General features: G+C 38.6%; 1 protein-coding gene across 2 annotated transcripts in view; it reads left to right on the forward strand.

The window, feature by feature from the left end:
- The window catches only part of abcf1 (ATP-binding cassette, sub-family F (GCN20), member 1), a 546,353-nt gene that overhangs the window by 391,060 nt on the left and 130,127 nt on the right, over positions 1–25,166 (forward strand). For both annotated transcript variants that reach the window (XM_051920392.1, XM_051920395.1), the window contains 3 exons: positions 10,879–11,052; positions 18,062–18,181; positions 18,294–18,416. In XM_051920392.1, the coding sequence (XP_051776352.1) occupies positions 10,879–11,052; positions 18,062–18,181; positions 18,294–18,416 (417 nt within the window). The remainder of the gene's footprint in view (positions 1–10,878; positions 11,053–18,061; positions 18,182–18,293; positions 18,417–25,166) is intronic.

The raw sequence follows: 25,166 nt of genomic DNA on the forward strand, positions 1-25,166 counted from the left end.
TTTATTAATCACAGTGGGGAAATTGTCTTTCTACGTGACCTCTCAAGGTTAGAGCACAGGGTCAGCTGTTGGATTGGCACTCCAGCCACCATAAAAAAAACATCACATAGTCCAGTGTGGTGCTGAGGTGTCACCCGCTGCATTGAGGTCCCAATCCAGGTGGTTAGTTGTGTGGTGGATGCAGCAATACGCTATCAGTGCATGCTCCTAAACCTTTCTCTCTCTCTCTCCCTCTCTCTATTATCCAGACACATCACAAAGTGAATTATCAGTGCTGTTAAAGCTATCAGTGCACAAACCCATAACAACTGATAACAGTAACACATGTGAATACGTCTACTGCACACTGAGGGGACGTAGGCTTGTTTTAAATCACTACATGTGTGATTAGCAGTGCCTTTTTTGTAAACAAAGGGGTAGTGTTAAGCATATGTTGCTTTTGGATCAAGTTTGAGGTACTGTGAAGTTACTGTATATAGAGGTTGAGCGCCCAAGCGCATGTTTTGTTTATTTGGTGAAAAAATATGAAATTTGAAATTGACAAATTATTGAGTATAATTGTAATATATAGCTCTTTACTCTCTACTCAAAATGCTTTCCAAACTCCACGCAGGAAGGACCCGGAACGCAAACCCATGATCTCCTTATTGTGGTGCAGCACCGCTACCATTACTGCATAATATTATGCTTGATAGTTTAAAATTACGAACATAGGATTTTTGAATTCAAAGAATATTAACGAGCTCCACATTCTACAAAAATTTATGTAGTTCTATGAAGCAATAACATTTATGTATATAGCACATTTTCAGACAAACAATGTCGCTCAAAGTACCTTATAAAATGAAATAAAAGGAAATTAATATAAAACAAAATTAAGCAATACTATTATACAGTATACAGTGCATCCAGAAAGTTTTCACAGCGCATCACTTTTTCCACATTTTGTTATGTTACAGCCTTATTCCAAAATGGATTAAATTCATTTTTTTCCTCAGAATTCTACACACAACACCCCATAATGACAACGTGAAAAAAGTTTACTTGAGGTTTTTGCAAATTTATTAAAAATAAAAAAACTGAGAAATCGCATGTACATAAGTATTCACAGCCGTTGCTCAATACTTTGTCGATGCACCTTTGGCAGCAATTACAACCTCAAGTCTTTTTGAATATGATGCCACAAGCTTGGCACACCTATCCTTGGCCAGTTTCGCCCATTCCTCTTTGCAGCACCTCTCAAGCTCCATCAGGTTGGTTGGGAAAAGTCGGTGCACAGCCATTTTAAGATCTCTCCAGAGATGTTCAATCGGATTCAAGTCTGGGCTCTAGGTGGGCCACTCAAGGACATTCACAGAGTTGTCCTGAAGCCACTCCTTTGATATCTTGGCAGTGTGCTTGGGGTCATTGTCCTGCTGAAAGATGAACAGTCGCCCCAGTCTGAGGTCAAGAGCGCTCTGGAGCAGGTTTTCATCCAGGATGTCTCTGTACATTGCTGCAGTCATCTTTCCCTTTATCCTGACTAGTCTCCCAGTCCCTGCCGCTGAAAAACATCCCCACAGCATGATGCTGCCACCACCATGCTTCACTGTAGGGGATGGTATTGGCCTGGTGATGAGCGGTGCCTGGTTTCCTCCAAATGTGACGCCTGGCATTCACACCAAAGAGTTCGATCTTTGTCTCATCAGACCAGAGAATTTTGTTTCTCATGGTCTGAGAGTCCTTCAGGTGCCTTTTGGCAAACTCCAGGCGGGCTGCAATGTGCCTTTTACTAAGGAGTGGCTTCCGTCTGGCCACTCTACCATACAGGCCTGATTGGTGAATTGCTGCAGAGATGGTTGTCCTTCTGGAAGGTTCTCCTCTCTCCACAGAGGACTTCTGGAGCTCTGACAGAGTGACCATCGGGTTCTTGGTCACCTCCCTGACTAAGGCCCTTCTCCCCCGATCGCTCAGTTTAGATGGCCGGCCAGCTCTAGGAAGAGTCCTGGTGGTTTCGAACTTCTTCCACTTACGGATAATGGAGGCCACTGTGCTCATTGGGACCTTCAGAGCAGCAGAAATTTTTCTGTAACCTTCCCCAGATTTGTGCCTCGAGGCAATCCTGTCTCGGAGGTCTACAGACAATTCCTTTGACTTCATGCTTGGTTTGTGCTCTGACATGAACTGTCAACTGTGGGACCTTATATAGACAGGGGTGTGCCTTTCCAAATCATGTCCAATCAACTGAATTTACCACAGGTGGACTCCAATTAAGTTGCAGAAACATCTCAAGGATGATTAGGGGAAACAGGATGCACCTGAGCTCAATTTTGAGCTTCATGGCAATGGCTGTGACTACTTATGTACATGTGCTTTCTCAATTTTTTTATTTTTAATAAATTTGCAAAAATCTCAAGTAAACTTTTTTCACATTGTCATTATGGGGTGTTGTGTGTAGAATTATGAGGGGAAAAAAAAATAATTTAATCCACTTTGGAATAAGGCTGTAACATAACAAAATGTGGAAAAAGTGATGCGCTGTGAATACTTTCCGGATGCACTGTATGTCAAAGAAAAAGGTAGCGTCACATGGGCGGGAGGAGAGTAAAAAAACAAAAAAACTTCAGTTAGGCTGGAGGAAAAAACAAAATCTGCAGGGTTTCCAAGGCCAAAAGACCGCCCAGCCCCCACTGGGCATTCTACTTAATATAGATGTTCTAGATCAGTATGTCTAAGGTCAGGATTTGAAGTGATAACCTTGCATTTTAAGTCAAGTGAAGTAATCACAACATATTGATAACCTGCAGTATATAACATGTCAGGCAGGTATACCAATAAAAATAGACTATAAGATTTACAGTATTCTCCTTTGCAATATTAAAATAAAAAAAAAGAAAAAGAATGCACGGGGGTCTGCTGGAGCCAATTCCATCCAACACAGGGCACAAGGCAGGAACCAGTCCTGGGCAGGGTGCCAAACCACCGCAGGACACACACAAACACACCCACACACCAAGCACACACTAGGGTCAATTTTGAATCACCAATCCACCTAACTTCGACCATGTCCCGAGGGAGGTAGGGGACATTGAGTCCGAATGGGCCATGTTCCGTGCCTCTATTGTTGAGGCGGCTGACCGGAGCTGTGGCCGTAAGGTAGTCGGTGCCTGTCGTGGCGGCAATCCCTGAACCCGGCGGTGAGGGATGCTGTCAAGCTGAAGAAGGAGTCCTACTGGTCCCTTTTGTCCTGTGGGACTCTGGAGGCAGCTGATAGGTACCGGCAGGCCAAGCGGAATGCGGCTTTGGTGGTTGCTGAGGCAAAAACTCGAGCATGGGAGGAGTTTGGGGAGGCCATGGACAACGACTTTCGGACGGCTTCGAGGAGATTCTGGAGGGGGAAGCAGTGCAGTGTCAGCACTGTGTATGGCGGGGATGGTGCGCTGCTGACCTCGACTCGGGACGTGGTGGGTCGGTGGGGGGAGTACTTCGAAGACCTCCTCAATCCCACTAACATGCCTTCCAATGAGGAAGCAGAGCCTGGGGACTCGGAGGTGGGCTCCCCCATCTCTGGGACTGAGGTCACCGAGGTGGTCAAAAAACTCCCGGGGGTGGATGAGATACGCCCGGAGTTCCTCAAGGCTCTGGATGTTGTAGGGCTGTCTTGGTTGACACGTCTCTGCAACATCGCATGGACATCAGGGACAGTGCCTCTGGATTGGCAGACTGGGGTGGTGGTCCCCCTCTTTAAGAAGGGGGACCGGAGGGTGTGTTCCAACTACCGAGGGATCACACTCCTCAGCCTCCCTGGAAAAGTCTATTTGGGGGTTCTGGAGAGGAGGGTCCGTCGGATAGTCGAACCTCGGATTCAGGAGGAACAGTGTGGTTTTCGTCCTGGTCGCGGAACAGTGGACCAGCTCTACACCCTTAGCAGGGTCCTGGAGGGTGCATGGGAGTTTGCCCAACCAGTCTACATGTGTTTTGTGGACTTGGAAAAGGCGTTCGACCATGTCCCTCGGGGAATCCTGTGGGGGGTGCTCCGAGAGTATGGGGTACCGGACCCCCTGAAAAGCGCTGTTCGGTCCCTGTACGATCGGTGTCAGAGCTTGGTCCGCATTGCCGGCAGTAAGTCAAACCTGTTTCCAGTGAGAGTTGGACTCCGCCAGGGCTGCCCTTTGTCACCGATTCTGTTCATAACTTTTATGGACAGAATTTCTAGGCGCAGCCAGGGTGTTGAGGGGGTCCGGCTTGGTGGACTCAGGATTGGGTCACTGCTTTTTGCAGATGATGTTGTCCTGTTTGCTTCATCAGGCCGTGATCTTCAGCTCTCTCTGGATCGGTTCGCAGCTGAGTGTGAAGCGGCTGGGATGGGAATCAGCACCTCCAAATCCGAGACCATGGTCCTCAGCCGGAAAAGGGTGGAGTGCCCTCTCAGGGTTGGGAGCGAGATCCTGCCCCAAGTGGAGGAGTTCAAGTATCTCGGGGTCTTGTTCACAAGTGAGGGAAGAATGGAGCGTGAGATCGACAGGCGGATCGGTGCGGTGTCCGCAGTGATGCGGGCTCTGCATCAGTCTGTCGTGGTGAAAAAGGAGCTGAACCATAAGGCAAAGCTCTCAATTTACCAGTCGATCTATGTTCCTACCCTCACCTATGGTCATGAGCTATGGGTAGTGACCGAAAGAACGAGATTGCGAATACAAGCGGCTGAAATGAGTTTTCTCCGCAGGGTGTCTGGGCTCTCCCTTAAAGATAGGGTGAGAAGCTCAATCATCTGGGAGGGGCTCAGAGTAGAGCCGCTGCTCCTCCGCATGGAGAGGAGTCAGATGAGGTGGCTCGGGCATCTGATCAGGATGCCTCCTGGACGCCTCCCTGGTCAGGTGTTCCGGGCACGTCCAACCGGGAGGAGGCTCCGGGGAAGACCCAGGACACGCTGGAGGGACTATGTCTCCCGGCTGGCCTGGGAATGCCTTGGGATTCCCCCGGAAGAGCTAGAAGAAGTGGCCGGGTGAGGGAAGACTGGGCATCTCTGCTCAAGCTGCTGCCCCCGCGACCCGACCTCGGATAAGCGGAAGAGGATGGATGGATGGATGGATGAAAAGAATGCACCTGTATTCTACTGAAATAAAAATGTATCAATATGTCTGAAAAAAATCATCCATAGTATTGGTCAGTGTGGAATTCTATTTCATCAGTGGGGTTTTTTTATACTTAATATAGCTACAAATGTCTCAGCAAAGAGAATTTACAGGTACTCACTGAAACCTGCTACAATGAAAACAAACTACTCACATGACAGTTTACATTGACAATGAAATTGATCTGTCATTCTGTCTTTCATGAACGTACTAAGTGTATATTATTGCCTTTAAAAAGCAGCATGAATAATGAATGTCACAGAAAGTTAACACCATAGTAATTGGTTGAATGTTGACTAATAATGAATTAATTTGACAAATTCTAAAAATGTAATTGGACCATTTTAAATTGCAACAAATGAAGTGCCACTCTTTCAGATTAAAGTATTGCATGAAACTTTTTTCTAAATGATGTTTCATTTTAGAATGTTATTTGACATGTCTTGGATGTTTTTATGTTTTGATTTTGTGTATATGGATTGCATTTTTGTGTAAAGCAATATAGAGTGCTCTAAACAACTTTATTCTTTAGATACAGGTGCATGGTTCATATATTATTTCCTACATTTTTTAAAGGTATATGGCATATGTTGCAGTTTTTCTGACTGTAGGCTGAGCTAAAAATAATAACTAAACAATAACTAAAAGTATACATGAGACATTATACATGTAAATGAACTTAAAATCTTCAGCCAAAGAACCAAAACTGAGAACTACTGGAATAAACAAACCTAGTAAAACATATAATAATTCTTTCCCCAACCAAGAATTGCAAGGATTGTTTATAGGATGTTAGTGAATAATCCTGAATCCTGTTGTGAGCTATAAAAATGATAAGCTGTGCCATCTTGAGCTTGAAACATAGACTTTTACAGTACAGTGATTTACTATATTCACTATTAAGGTCCCAATTTATATAAGAAAATTTGACAGTAACATTAGATACTATTCAAACCAATAAAAACATATAGAGAAGAGAAGCTGCAAAAATGAATTTTTGTATTATGTTGTTGACCAAAATACACAAACAGTAAAATTTTAAAATCCACTAATCCACTAAAAATGTTTAGCCTGTTGAGATGGTGTCTTGAGCATCTTCTGCTTTGAGAACATGTAGTCTCCTTTGTGTTGATCAAGGTAAGACTGATATTGACACTGTCTGTCAAACTCCTGGCTGTCTACTGCAGGATCATTCTTATACATGGCAACATAGAAAATTAATTTTTATAAGCCTTTAATTTGGGGACTTAACTGTTGTGTAGTTCAGCCTCCGTACACAGACAGACAGACGCCAGATGTCCAAAAACACACACGTTTATTACTCTTCTGTAATGTACAACACCACACTATGCTCAAACCAGCCAAATTCTCAGTCCGTTCTTTCTCTCTTCTCTTTCTGCAGCCCTCACTCCTCCACACGCAAGCTCTGTCCTCTTCCACCCAACTCCCCGAATGGAGTGAGGCAGCTGCTTTTTTGTTGCACCTGGATGTGCTCCAGGTGTGCCCTGATGAACTTCCTCCAGCACTTCCTATTGTGACGGAAGTGCTGCATGGGCACCCGGAAGCACTTCAGGTGCATTTGGTTCCTCTTCCGGCAGCACTTCCTGGTGTGGTGGAAGTGCTGCCATCCAGGGCTCCGGGATCGTCCAGGCGCCCCCTGTCAGACCCCAACAGGATTGAGCTTCCAATCCGTGGCCATGATGTAATCCAGGGGGGCTGCTCTCTTGTGCCTTGGGGAAGATATGGCCCCTCTCCCGGTCTTTCCCTTCTTCAGGCTTCCCAGTGGGGCAAGGTCCCCGGTCATCTGCCACACTGTATATCCCCAAATGTTGCCTTCCTTCATACAGACCTTCTTTACTTAGTATGCAGCCCTCAACAGAAGGTCTAAGCACATTAAACTTAAGGTGGGATTTTGTTCCTTGAACTTGTAAGTGGACAGCTGCCTATATCAGACTTTGTCACAAGTGTCTACCCTCACTAAAGAAATGTAAGATTCAGCTGGTATTGAGAGACTATGAAAAACAGGTTTCATGTATCTAAGTCAAAGGCTTGCAGTATAGAATATGTACACATACAGATATCCTTCTATAATATATACTGTATGCATACAGAAAAGCATTTAGTTACATAGTACTTCTGATGAACCTGATTAACCGTTGGCACTATAACAGAGTGTCATTGTTTAACAACAGTAACACAGCTAGTTACAGTATACAGCATAAATTTCATTACAATTCATGGAACGATAACATAATTTATTAAACATATAATTAACAAGAAACTAGAACCAAATGTCTTCAATATCTGTAACATAAGTAAATTAAGAATGGCATAAAGGAGTACATATTTTTGGTTAAATTCTATACATATGTAAAATTCTAGTACTTACTGTAGTACTGTATATCCACCGTCTTCGCATTGAGAGTACAACAATGACCACCTTTACTTTTTAGTACGGCACTGATTTTTCTTGCCATTGAGTGTACAAGCATATTGGCATATTGTTACATCTGTCTTGTTCTAGCCTTGGAGGATGACCTGGTTCAGCGCCTTGATGTTTGATGGGGAGAACTGCACAACTAGTATCTTCAAAATTTCCCACAGGTGCTCTGTAGGGTTGAGGTCAAGAGACATTATTGGCCACTCTAGTACTTTCACTGTGTTCTTCATTAAGAATGAAGCAGTTTCCTTTGAAAGAATGCTGAGTGTCTTTGTCATGTTGAAAAATTCTCAGATGCCCTGGGTATGGAGAGAAGGTAATAGCTTATTCTTTTAAGATTTTCCAGTGAATCTGTGAATTGAGCTCTGGCTTCAGCAGTGACTGGCGTGAACAACAACCATATTTTACCATTCTATGCATGTTACTCCAAGATATTAAATAGCTTTTCACGGAATTTCCTAGCTTTGAGTCACTTGATTTGAAATTTTCTGCACTTTTCTTAGTAAAAAATATTCATCATTAGCTGACAACGTCTGATACTGCCTATACAATACAGGGTGCTTGTCACAAGTCCATACGTTTTGAATTTCAATATCACTTTTCCCATTTGATTAGCAAAGCATTGTTGTTCAGCCAGAATATTGTTATACCCTTGTCCTCTTTTGTTTAATGAAATTAAGTATCCAGATAATTCTCTCCCATTTGGTGCCATGTCAGCATTAAACCTGGAAGCCATTTAGCTGATTAAGTACTACTCTTAAATGAAGGTGAACTGATTCAAGGCTCAATACTAACTTTTTAAAGTGGTTGCCAGGCTTGGTAACATAGCATTAACTTTTGGTTGCTGAAATTGAAAATATGGTTACCGTTTTTGACAGCCTATATCTGGAGTAATTAAGACACTATGCAGTTACCTTATGTACCAGTTTTCTTTACCTGCTACTTTATAGTTACTTTACAGCATTTCAGTCTGAAGTGCATACTCATTCCTTGTGTCATGTGTTTTGCTCAAACCTAGCCTATGAGGGTTGGTGTATTTCACTGCATTGAGCAATTGTTCATGAAAGTTTTTTTTACAGCTGACACAGTTCTTAATTAGCAGTAGAAGTTTAAAGTACAAGGTGGTTATTTTCAAAAGACTTACAGAATATATCCTTTCTTTACTTCTAGTGTACTGAATATTTTTCAGTCCTGCAATCAGTTTTATAATCTTGCCTTTATGTAAAACTGTGTACCAGAAAATAAGAATGAACTCAGCCTAAACTACCAGTTGGCTTTAGTAAGCCATCTTTGAACCCAACAAAATGATAGAGATAGATAGATAGATAGATACTTTATTAATCCCAGGGGGAAATTCACATATTCCAGCAGCAAAAATATTAAATTAAAGAGTAATAAAAAATGCAGATAAAAAAACAGACAATAACTTGAATAATGTTCAACGTTTACCCCCTCTGGTGGAATTGAAGAGTCGCATAGTTTGGGGGAGGAATGATCTTCTCAGTCTGTCAGTGGAGCAGGACAGTGACAGCAGTCTGTCACTGAAACTGCTCCTCTGTCTGGAGATGACACTGTTTAATGGATGTAGTGGATTCTCCATAATTGATAGGAGCCTGCTGAGCGCCCGTAGCTCTGCCACAGATGTCAAACTGTCCAGCTCCATGCCAACAATAGAGCCTGCCTTCCTCACCAGTTTGTCCAGGCGTGAGGCATCCTTCTTCTTAATGCTGCCTCCCCAGCACACCACTGCGTAGAAGAGGGCACTCGCCACAACCATCTGATAGAACATCTGCAGCATCTTACTGCAGATGTTGAAGGATGCCAGTCTTCTAAGGAAGTACAGGCGGCTCTGTCCTTTCTTGCACAGAGAATCAGTATTGGCAGTCCAGTCTAATTTATCGTCCAGCTAGAGAAGTCTAGAAACATAATTCTTACAGCACCACTGCCTATGTCCAAGTGGGAGAGGGATCGATGTAGCATATAGATGATGGCATCTTCCGCTCCCACCTTCTCCTGGTATGCGAACTGCAGAGGGTCGAGGGCGTGTTGGACCTGTGGCCTCAGGTGGTGAAGCAGCAGCCGTGCAACAAGGAGACGGGTGTGTGCCTTCTGAGTGCTCCCTGCATAGAGTTTGCTTATTCTCCCAGTATCTGAATGGATTTTTTTCCCCACAGCCCAAAAACATGCAAGTTAGTTAAAATGGTATCGGCTGATGTGTGTGTTTAACTTGTAATGGACTGGCACCCTGTACAGGAATTCTTTGTGGATTCTACTCGAAACTTGCTAGGATTGGCTCATACTTCTCTGGGACCTTGGTTGGGATAAGTGGGTTTGAATATGATTGGATGGAAGTATAGCGTTGTATATTTTAATTCATTATAAATATATACTATACATGTTCTTCATAGCAAATGCAATAAATTAAAATATGTACTAATCTTTGGTATATTTTATTTGTTCCTTTAGTGGGTTTTTAAAGTATTGATTCTTTTATCTTGTATTTAAATTATGAATTTTATTAACATTGCACTACATTGAAAAAAGCAATCAAAAATATGTGAACAGCTGTGTCAACTCTGTTTTTACCTATATGTAATGAAAGTTGTTAAAGCCAGCATATTCTGCTATGTAATGTAATCTTAAATGTCTCATCACATTTGCTGCAGCAAACGTGTTCAGTTGTTGCAATTAGTATATTTTTCTTCTTCACACAAGTATCATCCTGGCAGCTATTGTCAAGAATCTGCGATTACCTGTTTGAATGTGATAGTTCGATTGATCTAGTGATCAGTGTCCCTTAACTATCCTCAGGATACAAATCTTACATTTTTTGAGCAGTTTTTATTGTGGCATACTCATTTTTGCAACATGGCCTTTTGTCATTTTATTAAAAATAACTCATGCTTTCCTAATTAGTATTGTCATATTTCATTGGTAACTGATAAACCAATGTTACTGACACATTACCATCATGTAAGAACTCCAAGAAAGATAACATTTATTAGCTTTTAGGGGGTTTGTATTGTGTACCATTTATTCTCTATACTGTACGCATTGGATTGCTTGCTCAGTTTAATGTTACCAACATGTTTTCAAAATGTTACCTGATTTATTTTCTGATTGTAGTTGCATTTATAGTCACTTTTTTGCTTTGACAGATACATGATTAGATCCTGCCTTCTTATTTAAATTGTACAGTAACTTATTTTACTTTCTAATTTTCAATTATTATAATTACCTTTTTTGCTTACATTATGAAGTCATTTTGGATTTGTCCTTCCATTCATTTTATATTCATACCTTCTTCATTTTTGCTTTTACTTACAGGTTGGGAATAAGTTTTCTGCTGTACAGTGTGAGGAGGAGGAGGAGGAGAAGAAGGAGAAAGAGAAAGAGGAGAAGGAGGAAGAGGAGGAGGAGGAGGAAGAAGCAGAGAAAAAAAAATCTAAGAATGAACATCTGGCAAATAAAGGACCAAAGAGTAAAGAAAACGTGGAGCAGGTAAATTTATAGTACCTATATAGACATTCAAGCCTATGTGGGTGTTTACTAGACATGTTAAATATAACGTGACAAAAGCATATAATAAAATTTAGTATATTTTGACAAAAATAATAGAGCAAAAATGTTTGAGGTCTTTTAATGCTGCATAATATCCCTACTCTGACAATATTCTGATCTGGGCTGTGCTGAAGAAAACATTTCCAGAATAGTTGGTGAAGCTTTTTGTGTTAAAGTTATCAATTTTTGTAAGTAGAAAAAAAAATCTTTTTCCTTACCATTACCTTTTCTTGCCATTTCCCATTATATAGTAATTTTTAAAATTGCATACACTTCTTAATAAAACTACTGTTAGATATTTCTAAACTGCTGAATAACATTTTAAAGAATTTTATATCAAAGTTCATTATACAGGGTGGTTTGTATTAATAATATTTTGAAAAGTCCACAGCTTGCTGTATTCTGCAGTTGCAGTGCCTATTTTGCTGCACATTGCTATCTGTGAGAATTTATTGCATTTACCTTTACTGCACCTTACCTACCTTTCCAAAGTCCACATTTTCCCATAGGCTTCCTCTGTTTTCATGTAAACTAAAGCTTTTGAATCACATTAAATTTTAAAAAACAAATGCTTTTATACTTAAGAGGTTTGTTATTCCTTTCAAAATTCTTTTTAAGCTTAAGAAATGCAAAGTGCAGTTCATCTGACAAGTACATAGCTGAAATGTAAAGAAGTTTAAGATGAATTTAAATGTTTTCCTTACACTGCGCAAGCATTTTCTTTGTTCCCGGACAATTTAATCAACCTGAAAAAAAGAACAGGAATGGAAATTAACACGTGTTATGCCAATAAACAGTTGACCATAAATCTTCACTAAATTTCAAATATCTACTGAAAAGGCATAATTAATTTAGGCTTGTGTGCAAAACTTCAAAAAAGAAAAAAAAAGTATAGTGTTAAAATTATTTATAATTGTCCAAAGCATTTGGGCGTGCACCAAGTTAATTTTCGACAGAAATCTTTGAATGGCTATCAGATAGCCTTTGTTTCACAGTCACAAATCGTAATTGCCTTCACCTCACTACTAACACGTAAACTTACCTTGGTCAACTGGAATAATCCAAACCCTCCACATTTAAGTCAGTGGGGAACTGATGTCCTATACTATCTGAAATTAGAAAAAATGAAAACGACACTTAAAGGATCTATTCAAAACGTTTTTACAATATGGCAGGATCTGATCAATAGTGATGGGCAAACATTGCCAAGTTCGCTTTGCCATGAGTTCCCCGAAATCACGGAAATGTTTCCAGTATTCTCCTAACTATCTATCTATCTATCTAACTTGGCGAACTGCATTAAAGTCAGTGGGGAAGGATTAGCTGAACTAGATTTGACTGTACTATAATGGTGCTGTTGTCTTTAAAAGTGTCCCTGAGAATTAGGGAAACGTCTGCCAACTATACTGGACTGATCACTGTGTCCAAAAAGCTGCACTGAGCTGTGCGGCAGCAGTGCCAATCACTGACATCAAAGACGAAATAACACTGTCAAAGCCGCGCAATCATACATTTTGCCAAAACAAAGCAGAAATACCAAAATCGTAGTCAAAAGCCAGAAAAAAATATGTAGGCCTTTTAAAGACAGAAAATTCAAAGTGGCGTGGCGTGATTGAAACCGCTAGCCCATTCTATTTTATGAAGTAATGCTGAAGGTTTTGCCCTTTTTATTCTATCAGAAAGCATCGAATGAATTCTGAGGTGTTCAGAGACATACTGTCTGCTCAAATCCAGCTAAATGCAGTCAAATTGATTCATGATACAGATGGACAATGACCCAAAACATACAGCCAAAGCAACCCTGAAGTTTATTAAAGCAAAGAAGTGGAAAATTCTTGGATGGCCAAGTCAGTCACCTGATCTTTGGTTTTCGCTGTATGTTTTGGGTCATTGTCCATCTGTATCATGAAATGTCGCGGAACTCATTCGGCTGCTTCTGTCCTGTGTCACATCATCAATAAACACTAGTGTCCCAGTGCCACTGGCAGCCATGCACACCCAAGCCATCACACTGCCTCCACCATGTTTTACAGATGATGTCGTATGCTTTGGATAATGAGCTGTTCCACGCCTTCTCCATACTTTTTTCTTGCCATCATTCTGGTAGTGGTTGATCTTGGTTTCATCTGTCCAAAGAATGTTTTTCCAGAATTGTGCTGGCTTTTTTAGATGTTCTTTAGCAAAGTCCAATCTAGCCTTTCTATTCTTGAGGCTTATGAGTGGCTTGTACCATGCAGTGCACCCTCTGTATTTACTTTCATGCAGTCTTCTCTTTATGGTAGACTTGGATATTGATACGCCTACCCCCTGGAGAGTGTTGTTCATTTGCTTGGCTGTTGTGAAGGGGGTTCTCTTCACCATGGAAATGATTCTACGATCATCTACCACTGTTGTCTTTCGTGGACGCCCAAGTCTTTTTGCGTTACTGAGTTCACAAGTGCTTGCTTTCTTTCTCAGGATATACCAAACTGTAGATTTTGCCACTCGTAATATTGTAGCAATTTCTTGGATGGGTTTTTTTTGTTTTCGCAGCTTAAGGATGGCTTCTTTCACCTGCATTGAGAGCTCCTTTGACCGCATGTTGTCTGTTCACAGCAAAATCTTCCACATGCAAGCACCACACCTCAAGTCAACTCCAGGCCTTTTATCTGCTTAATTGATAATGACATAATGACGGACTTGCCCACACCTGCCCATGAAATAGCCTTTGAGTCAATTGTCCAATTACTTTTGGGCCCCTGAAATGAAGGGATTGTGTTAAAAAAATGCTTTAGTTGCCTCACATTTTTTGCAATCGTTTTGTTCACCCAACGGAATTAAAGCTGAAAGTCTGCACTTCAACTGCATCTGAGTTGTTTCATTTAAAATTCATTGTGGTAATGTACAGAACCAAAATTAGGAAAAAGTTGTCTCTGTCCAAATATTTATGGACCTAACTGTACCTGCCAAGTTTGGCCTTTGTTGTGAAGCATAATCCTCCGGGACCTCAGAGCTTTTTTGGCTTGTTCAGTTTTTTTTTTCCTCATTTGCTCTTTTATTTTGCTGTTTACCTTGACTTAGTTTATATTTTAGAAATTGTATGAGACTTAATTTATATTTTGGAATTTGTATGACTTGGTCTGATTAGGTGTCTTGGGCATTGTGGTCATGTGCTTGCTCACACACTTTGCATAACTTATTATTATTGTTAGGATAATTGTATATAAAAAGTGAAGTATACTCTTCATGGGTTTGAGGAAAATTTTGCCAGTGCGGCAAGCAAATAGAAAGGAGGTCTCTCTCACTAGAAAGGTTGCTTAGAGAGTAAAAATTGAGGATAAGATGCTTGATTATCTAATGCTTTTCTGGTTGTATTAACCTTGGTTGTGTTTCTCAGCTTGATTGTCTTTGTCTTTGAATCACTGCATTTTATTTTCTTGAGTTTTTTTTTTTCTTGCTTATTTGTTCTACATTTTAACTACAGCTTCCAGATTGCAGACTTTCCTTTTTCCTGTTAGTGAACAAAAATTGAATTGGTAATCTAGCAACCAAAAAGGTAAAAAAAGTGGACTTTTTTTTTTTATTTCACTTCACTTTTGATGCAAAATAGTAGCTGCAATATGTAATGATTTCCGCCCAAACTGACTGCTTGATTAAATATAGTGCTGAGAAAAAGTATATGTCCCTTCATATGTTCTTGACACTGATTTATTTCAAGTTTAACATTATATAAAAAGCATTAATAATAATATTAATCAATTAATAATATTAATCCATTTTATTTATATAGCACCTTTTCCTTGCTCAATGTGCTTCATAGCCAATCAAAATGAATAACGGTATATGCAACATTGGAAGCTAATGATATCTAAATAAAGATACATACAGAAATCACAAAGCTTTTGATTACAATAAGAAACAATAAACTATAGTAAAAATACAAAATATAATAAATCCTCCAAGAAAACCCTGAATAAATAATCTATGACACAAATAATAATTTGACAGACTGCTGTCACTGTCCTGCTCCACTGACAGATTGAGGAGATCGTTTCTCCCTCAAACTATGCGACTCTTTAATTCCACCCAGAGGGGTAAACGTTAACATTCAACATTATACAAAGTTATTGTCTGTTTTTCATCTGCATTGTTATCATTCTTTAATTTAATATTATTTATTGTATCAGTATGCTGCTGCTGAAGAATGTGAATTTCCCATTGGGATTAATAAAGTATCTCTCTCTCTCTCTCTCTCTCTCTCTCTCTCTCTCTCTCTCTCTCTCTCTCTCTCTCTATCTCTATCTCTATCTATCGATCGATCGATCGATCGATCGATCGATCGATACAAATAGAAATCATTCTGAGCTCCTGAACAGAGAGTGATAAACTGAAAGTAGGGTCAGAATGTGAAGGTTAAATGCCTCTCCAAGCATAAGAGTTTTAAGTTGTTCTTTAAAAGAATGAATAGAGTAAGCTGATCTTATTTGTCTGGGTGCAGCAGAGCTGAAGGCTCTTTCACTCATAGAGCACAGGTTTGTGTGGGGCACAAGATTGCCAGAATCAGTGGACCTTAGTTGGTAAACAGGGACATAGTGATGAATGAGGTTATAGTTATAATAATAATAATAATACATTTTATTTATAGAGCACCTTTCCCATGCTCAAGACGCTTACTGATGTAGTGTGGTGCAAGGACATTTTAAAAGCATGGACAAGGTTCCCAGCTTCACAAAAGGAGAGCAATTAACAAACATAAAATTTATGTGGAGGTGGAAGTAAAATGTTTCTTAATGTGATTTATGTGGGTAGAATAAGAAAGGGTAGAATAAAAAATGACAAAGATTCCTTATAAAAGAAGAAGGCCTGATGATATCACCACCAAGAGGGATTGAAAAGAAGCGATTTTTCTTAAACTTAGCTTTAGTGCTGATTAACATGACTACAGTTTTGTTGCAGTTTGATTTTGAAGAATTATTTTTCCATCCAGGTTTTAATTTCACTGAGGCAAGTTGTGGCCTAAGAAAACTCTAAGGAACTTTCACTTTTAACACCAAGCCTTCACTTTGTATTTCTGTGGTTTGAGGTACTCATGTTAGTACAAATGCATTTTTCCATAATTTAATTATGTAGTAATTCATTAACGCACACTTGCATAGTACAAGGGGGTACCCAAAAATAATCGGAATCTGTACCTGCCACGCAATCTACTTAGTTGCGAATTTTGCCGCTAGGTGTAGCATGCATACAGTATTCTGTAGCAGTCCGCCAAGTGGTGTTGCTCTGTATTGTTCATACGGCATTCCAAGTTGATTTTTCTTAGAGCTGATTTAAACATGTTCTGCGGTTTTTGTGATGGGTGATCATAAAGAACGAGTCTGCGTTAAATTTTGTTTTCTCTTCGGGAAAACAGCTGCTGAAACTGTAGTGATGTTTAAACCTGCTTCTAAAGAGGAAGGTTTAAGTAAAACACAGGTGGTTTTCACATTTCAGACGAGGGGAAATGTCACTTGAAGACCAACCAAGATCTGGCAGATCGTCCACAATTAGGAATGAAGAAAATCTTGAAAAAGTTTGCAATGCAATTTACGGAGATAGTTGTCGAACTAATGAAGAGATTTCTGAATTGACTTGTGTTTCTCGGAGTTCTTGCCTCCTTCCCTACTTGCCTGATCTTGCTCCATGCGACTTTTACTTATTTCCGCATTTGAAAAAAGAACTCAAAGAAAAGTGTTTTTGTACCATGGAGGAAGTCAAAGAATAATCGCTGCAGGCACTGGACAACGTTCCTCTTCACAGTTCCAAATATGTTTCCACCAGTGGGAAAGCCATTGAGACAAGTGCGTTTATTCACATGGAGAGTACTTTGAAGGAAACTAAAGTTTCAATAAGTAAAAATTAGTAAAACAATTTTTTTTTCAATTCCGGTTATTTTTGAGTACACCCTCGTATATGCTATATATTAATTCTTTATCATCATTAGTGTTGAAAAATTATTTTACCCACACCTGTGGAAAGCCATGGGACAAACCATCTCCTGCACCTGTGTAAAACTGAGAGCAGTCATACACATCACCTTTCCTGTTTGAACCCACAACCCTCCTGTTGTCCCCTTGACATCCTTTTTCTATAAAAGAATTTCTATGATCATATATTTAACAGAAGAAAAGTAAAATATATTACTGGTCTCTTTATTTTCTCAAGTAGAATGGTAGCAAGTTGCGTCAGTTGGATTGTAGTTTCTTAGCTATCATACAATAGCTGTTAGCTCTTCTCAGTTGATAGTATAGTACAGTATAAAATACTCCTAATATCAACCTATTCTTAATCACTAATGAAATAACCAAGCTCTTTTAATCTATTAGTCTGTATTGGTCAGGTCCTTTTCATTGTGAGAGCTAATGAAAGCCTACAGATTAACGAAGACTGCAGTTAAGTGTAGAATTATGTTTTGGCTGCATCAGATTTTAACAAATGTTAAAAATATAAAATGTATATTTGAAAGTTTCCATACAAAACATCTCATCACAGTATAAATATCAGAACAAAATTAAAGTACAGTTCAGTAATTCACAAAATATTACTTATCAGAAGATTTAATTAATAAAATGTCACTTTCAGTTGGAAGGCAGTGTTTGGCCAGTAATAATTGAAAATGCTAGAACTCCATTTTTCACAAGGACTTTGCCTCAAAAACCACTTGATTTTCCTCTTAAAGTGACTAACATAAAACAGAAGAAAAGATTAAGCTCTTGACTATCATATACATTGTCAGTATGTGCATATAAATGTAAAAAATAAAAGTGTCCTCTGATGAGGTTGTTTTGTACAATATTTGGATTCATTATTTGTGTAGCAATTACATTTTTTGGTGTGTATGTGCATGTAGTCTAGATTACATCATTAATGTGGCAAGTTTTAAATGTCCAATATGTCATGGTTATTTGAGTTTTTTATTTTTTCTGACTGGCAGAGTAATGAGGATAAATCAGATCAGCCATTAGAAGAAGATGAAACTGAAGAGAAGGAAAAAGATACAAATGATCCATATGCAAATTTGAGCAAAAAAGAGAAGAAGAAAAAGAAAAAGCAGGTGACATGGATGAACCTTTATCCACTATTATTCATCCTTCTTGAAAGCTTTTTGTTAGATTTTTCTGTATTGTATTAATTTATACTATGATAATCTTTTTCCTCTCCTAAAGATTGAATATGAACGTCAGGTTGCATCAATGAAATCAATAAATGCTGAGGAGGGGGATTTCTCTGTATCTCAGGCTGAGATGTCATCTAGACAAGCCATGCTGGAGAATGCATCTGACATTAAGGTAAGTATATTTTTACATATCTTAACAGTTGCCATCTTATATTAAAAGATCAGGCTTTTCTGACAGTTAATGTTAACCATTTTGAAGATTACTTTTAGGTGGTTGATGTAAGATATATACAGTAGGGGTGGGCGGTATGACCAAAATTCTATATCACGGTATTTTTCTAAATTATCCCAGTTTCACGGTATTCAACGGTATTTTTTTCCCATGCATGAATGGATGTTAACCACATTTTCCACTGAATTACTGCAGTAGACTGGCTAAGAATAACCTATTCCACTGTCATGATCATTGTACATTGTACAAAAAAAAAATTTTAATGTGCACACAAGTATTAATACAGTTTTGCATGGCCGCATAAAGTGATAGTTTTCATGGGGGTGGCACTAATGAAGAGAAGGAATCACATTGAATGACAGATGCAGTCAAAATATAGAACCTTTTTATTGAACACATTTTGCAAAAACTTAAACTATAATTTTGACAACATATTTTCAACCATCCAAAGAGGCATTTAGACTTAGTAAAATATCCAGAGGTTCTTGTCAAAAGTTGTATTGCACTGAACATGTCTTAGAAAAAGAATGATTAGTAAATATTTTTTGTAAACCAACTACACTTTCTGTTAATGTTAACCTTCTCTTTCCACTAACACGTTAAAGTGACTTTTTAAACAGCTTTACCATCATTAAACTGCATAATATTTAAACTAATAAATAATAACAATAAAATAAATAGTAGAATTATTACTGATAGTTGCACTATTACTTCAAGACTTCAAGCCCAGGTGCATTACACAGTATTCACCAAATTAAATAAATAAAATAAAACAAGTGCACCTTGGTGATGACATCTTTACCAACTGAACCATCATTTAGGCAAACTGCATTAATATGGACCTTGCTTCAAGCTAAGCTATATACATAAATAATAAAACTGCAACATGCATTTATAATGCTATTTGTGGTATAGCCCTACGGAATCGTATTAGGGCCACTGTGAAGACAAAAAAAAATACGGACACAGGGAAGAAAAAAACAAACTATATGTCAAGAATAACCACGACATGTTGACTTTATTCTCGACATTTCCACTTTAATTTTGACGCTTATGTCGAGATTAAAGTCGACATTTCCACTTTATTCTTGCTGTTTATTTTATAATTAAAGTAGAATGTCGTAAACAAAACTTCATCCTAAAATCAGTGTTTAATTTACTAGATTTTCTCAAACCCCATCATAAGTTAATGCAGCACATTAAATGCTTTGTGCAGTTGTTAATCACTACGCTTCTTAAACTGACTTCCTCCGCACTAAGAGGAGACGCCGGCAGCAATAACCGCACAGAATCCATTCACTTCATGATATTCCTGCTCTCTGAAAATTTAGAATGCTAAGATAAATACTTGATATCATTTTCATGATGAAATGCAGTAAAGCAGGTGTGAAACATGCACGGTAGTGAGGCGGTAGTGCTGCTCCCTCGCAGTAAGGGGTCCCCAGGTGTATGTTCAGTTTAGAGAACTTTATGGCAGGTGTGACGAGGCTCCAAAAAACTAGGTGTATGAATGGGTATCGCAAAGGTTCAACTTAAATATTGTGTAAATGTTGGGTTTGTGATCTGGTGGTCGGAGACTAGAACACAGAATTCAGTGGATGTTCTTCTGACCAGGCTTTCTTTATTGCACGCGTGCTGTCTGTCTGACGTACCAAAACCCCAGTTCCTATCCTTCCTTTTTCTTTCTCCATATAACCAATCACCACACGATAAATGTCTTTGTGAAATTAAAACTAGTTATAAACTTAGCCCACGGAATGTTCAGAACTTTAAAAATATCTTCATTATGCATGTTTAATTATGCCATCCATTCAGGGTTGCGCCCATCCCAGCAAGCATTGTGTGCGAGGCAGGAGCAAATCCTGAACGAGTCGCCAGCACATCGCAAGGTGAATACGAGCAAAACATACACTAGCAGGGTCAATATAGCATAACAAAACCCCTACATGACTTTGAAAGGAAACAGAAGCATGCCGAGTAAACCCACTAGAAAAACATTCAAGGCAGGGTACACCCAAGACACCCTTGCTGTGAGGCAGCAGTGCAACCTCCACGCCGCCGTGCCCCCACATGATTAATACATGCTTTATTGCATTTCATCATGAAAATTATATCAGGTATTTATCTTAGCATTCTAAATGTTCAGAGAGCAAGAATATCATGAAGTGAATGTATTCTGTGCAGCGATCACTGCGGGCGCCTTCTCAGTACAAGAGGAAGTCAGTTTAAGTAGCACGTACCAATTTAAAATGGCTTGGGGAACACTTAACACAAAGCATTTAATGTGCTATATAACTTATGACGGGGTTTGAGAAAATCTAGTAAATTAAATATTCATTTTACAATGAAGTTTAGTTTACGATGTTCTACTTTAATGACAAATTACGAGAATATAGTCAACATGTCAACTTTAATCTTGACGTCTGGAGTTTTTCTTTTGTTTTTTCTGTCCTCCCTGGCCATCAGACCTTACTCTTATTCTATGTTAATTAGTGTTGTCTTATTTTAATACTTACTTTGTCTTTTTTCTCTCTTTTTTCTTCATCATGTAAAGCACTTTGAGTTACATTATATGTTTGAAAATGTGCTATATAAATAAATGCTGTATATAGACATAAACGGCGAGAATAAAGTCAACATGTCGACTTTATTCTCGTCATAAGTGTCAAGATTAAAGTGGAAATGTCGAGAATAAAGTCAACATGTTGTCACATTATTACACAGTACCCAGGTACATTACACTGTATTGAAAAAAAATAAAACAAGTATAACTCGGCTTGCAGTATTATCCAGTAGTATAGAAACAGTATTTACACATTTGAACATAATGGTCCACATCTGACCTTTTAAAACAAAGTATCTCCAGGCAACGGCCGTGACTCCTTTTTTCGGTAAAAGTTCTTCTGTGTCATCATGTTCAACTTTATCGTCAGCTACAGCTTCAGTTTCGGAATGTTCTCTGTCCATTTTCACCACGCAATACCTACACTACCACTGCCTATTTAGCGGTGTAGCAGTGAAAAAGAGCCCCCGCGCAACACCTCTGTGATTAGCGGTGTAGCAGTGAAAAAGGTCCCCACTTGAACAGTTTCCCGCTGCGCCACATTACGAATGTCGTTTAGGCAATTTAAACCGGTGTTGCTGTATAACAAAAATCCATATCATAACAAAAACAAAAAACAGTTTTCGGTATGAACTGGGTGGCGGCACGGTGGCGCAGTGGTAGCGCTGCTGCCTCGAAGTTAGGAGACCTGGGTTCGCTTCCCCGGTCCTCCCTGCATGGAATTTTCATGACTGTGGGTTTCCTCCAGGCGCTCCGGTTTCCTCCCACAGTCCAAAGACATGCAGGTTAGGTGGATTGGTGATTTTAAATTGGCCCTAGTGTGTGCTTAGTGTGTGGGTGTGTTTGTGTGTGTCCTGCGGTGGGTTGGCACCCTGCCCAGGATTGTTTCCTGCCTTGTGCCCTGTGTTGGCTGGGATTGGCTCCAGCGGACCCCCGTGACCCTGTGTTCGGATTCAGCGGGTTAGAAAATGGATGGATGGATGGATGGTATGAACTGGTATACTGCCCAGCACTAGTATACAGTACATCTCTATCAATGAGGTGGTATATGAACCTACTTTTTTACTTGACTGAAGTCATCTTACTGTCGTTTTCAGCAGTACCCCAAGTTGTCACTTTAAACTGATCTATTCAACTCACTTCACTTTATATTGGGGTGGGCAATGTTGATCCTGGATGGCTACATTGGGTGCAGGTTTTTGTTAATCAGTTATTGCTGGTGAAGCACTTATTGCTTAAGTTAATTAATTTTTTCCCTCAGAATTCAACACACAACACCCCATTATTACAACGTGAAAAAAGTTGACTTGAGATTTTTGCAAATTTATTAAAAATAAAAAAATTGAGAAAGCACATGTACATAAGTATTCACAGGCTTTGCCATGAAACTCAAAATTGAGCTCAGGTGCATCCTGTTTCCCCTGATCATCCTTGAGATGTTTCTGCAGCTTAATTGGAGTCCACCTGTGGTAAATTCAGTGGACATGATTTGGAAAGGCAAAGCATTCTCTCAGAGCCTTCTCTGCCTCAGGGGACCACTTCCTGAATGAGCGTGTGGTCCCTCTGGGACCAACAGTGCCCACTTCTTTATATAGTGTCTTTCTGAAGGATACATCATCCTATGGATTTTCTTTGTTTACATTCCAACATCTCTTAACACCAACAGGTTAAATGTTTTTTTTACATCTAACAGTGAGGCAGTAATATAAATTAAAGCAACAGAGTTGTGGTTTGCTTTCCTCATTCCATTTTATTCAAACACATGATTGATTAATATGGACTGATATCAGGTGTCTATGTAAATATTACAATATTTCCTACTTATTATTAGAATTCTAGTGGCATACACTCTTTAAAAAAAAAAAAAAGTATAAACAAATTTTTGTTACAATTTTACTGATATTGAATGGGCATATAGGATATTGATCGTAAAAATGAAGATAGACAATGAAAAAATCGTTTCACATAACTTACCTGAAGCATTGGTTAATGCAGTGTTTACACCTAATAAACTGCATCATTTAGAATTTCCTGTCACATTCCATTGTCCTCCAGCTCCAAAACAAAATTGAAAACAAAGAGCAGCTAGAAAATTTGCAGATGATAGATGCAGTACATCCATGAGCAAGATAATTTTTGTTTTGAAAATTAGCTATGTAAGAGAAAAAATAAAATTGAAAGTCAGACATGCAGCAGGATTCAAACTTACCCAATCTAACAAGGCAGAAAGGCCATCTTACATGTTGTTTAAAGTGCTGTGCTCTGCTTCTTTTAGCTGATCATATCAGTATGACTGAAGGCAAACTCTGAAAAAGCAGCCCCCCAGTGTTATATTAGAAAAAGCAGGTTTAATTAATAAATTGTTGTATTTATTAACTATAATGAAATTAAATTAAATGGAAAAACATTTAATGTGATCATGAATTGAATTAAGCAGGTTAAGAAAATCATTGGATGCGAAGTTACCATTTGTAATTTTGAAATATAAGGCATTACAAAAGTTTCGTTATTTTAATCATTGCCTAAAAAGGTGAAATTTTCTGTTACCCTTTTGATCTGACTAATATGCAGATACTTGCAAATAATATAGCATTTTCAAATTTGGATGATAGAATCTGCCAGTTGTCTTTCAAAGTAATTTTGAAATTGGAATTAGTCATATAAACACAACTAGTGCACCTTAAGCTGTTCCTCCAATCAAACAATCACCATGTTTTCTGAGTTTTTGCATTCATTACTCAGTAGTGGAAGGTAGTCTCATTCATTATAAGGCTCTTGGCAGAAAATTCATTTTTTTCATAATAATAATAATAAATTTTATTTGTATTGTACTTTATATTTTAGCGCAAGACAATTTGTCATGAAAAGTTCAATTTATTTTTAAATGCTTAAAACACCCACTTGGAAGGTGTTGCATCAAGTGCATATTTCTGGGCAAAGTGCGTACTGTCTTTTTGTTTACTTGGAGTGGGTTTCACTAAAAGTTATTTTAGCAGTTAACTGGCTTAGGTGCTTTTCTTTAGAAAATCTATTGGAAGTGAAAGGGTCTTCTCTATATTTGTCTGCTTGTCACTCACATTTGTATGTCTCTTAATGGATAAGTTTGGTTTTTGACAAATCGAAAGTTATGTCTTCACAAACATGGTATATATGCATTTTCCATTCAATATTGTGTTCTAAAATTAAGCACTTTCTATAAGTTTAAAAAAATATCTTGACCCTTTGATGCTTTATAATTGAGAGTGTGGGATGCAGATGAAAAGCTTATAAACTGAACAAAAGTATGTCCATATTTGAAGCCAAGATGGTTGTTGATTATTGATCCATGCCTTCCATGTATCCAGCGCGTGTTTGTGACAACAAAAGGGATCTGGAAATAGTAATTTTATCACATATTCCTGGTACTATTTTGCTTGTGGTAAGGATACGTTTTCTTTTGGTTTTTGCCAATTCTCACATAAATTATGAAAGTAAATTTAAAAAAAAAAAAAAAAATTAAACCAACCACTTGGCATGTAAAGTTTACTGTGATTTGGTCTGTCTTTGTGTGTGTTTGTTGGGTGGTTTGGGGTATGGGAGGGGTTGTTGTGCAAGAAGAATAAGTAAGGAGGGAGCACTTACAGCTTGGTATCTTTTAAATGGTTGTTTGTTTTTTTGTTTGTTTTTTTTTTGGTTCAAAAATGACATGTAAAATGTTTTACAGTGTATATGTAATTGCAAGACGCAGATCGTACTTGACAATGGTCTTGGCTTGAAAAATCGAAATATTTGTCAAGATTTTAAGCTTTTCCTCCATGTCCCGTAGACTACAATATAGTCTAGTATGGCAAAGATATTTTTTACATTTATAGAAAGCAATTTTAAATAAGGAAAACACAATTTTGCACGGCAAATACATAAGCAGCATGTTAGTGAAGAAATAAATACCAAACTTATCCTTTAACTTGTGGTGATGCTGTTCAGAATATATGTGGTAACTTGTCTCATTTCTCATGCAAGTGTTCTTTTACAGTGCTCTTTGGTCCACTCCCCGACACAAACCTGCTGTCCTAGTTAATCCTCTGATTGAGCATTTGAATGTATTACCATTTTTACACTTCAGTTTTGGATTGGCAGTGGATGGTAAT

This window comes from Erpetoichthys calabaricus, chromosome 1, assembly GCF_900747795.2.
Source record: "Erpetoichthys calabaricus chromosome 1, fErpCal1.3, whole genome shotgun sequence".
NCBI lineage: Eukaryota > Metazoa > Chordata > Cladistia > Polypteriformes > Polypteridae > Erpetoichthys > Erpetoichthys calabaricus.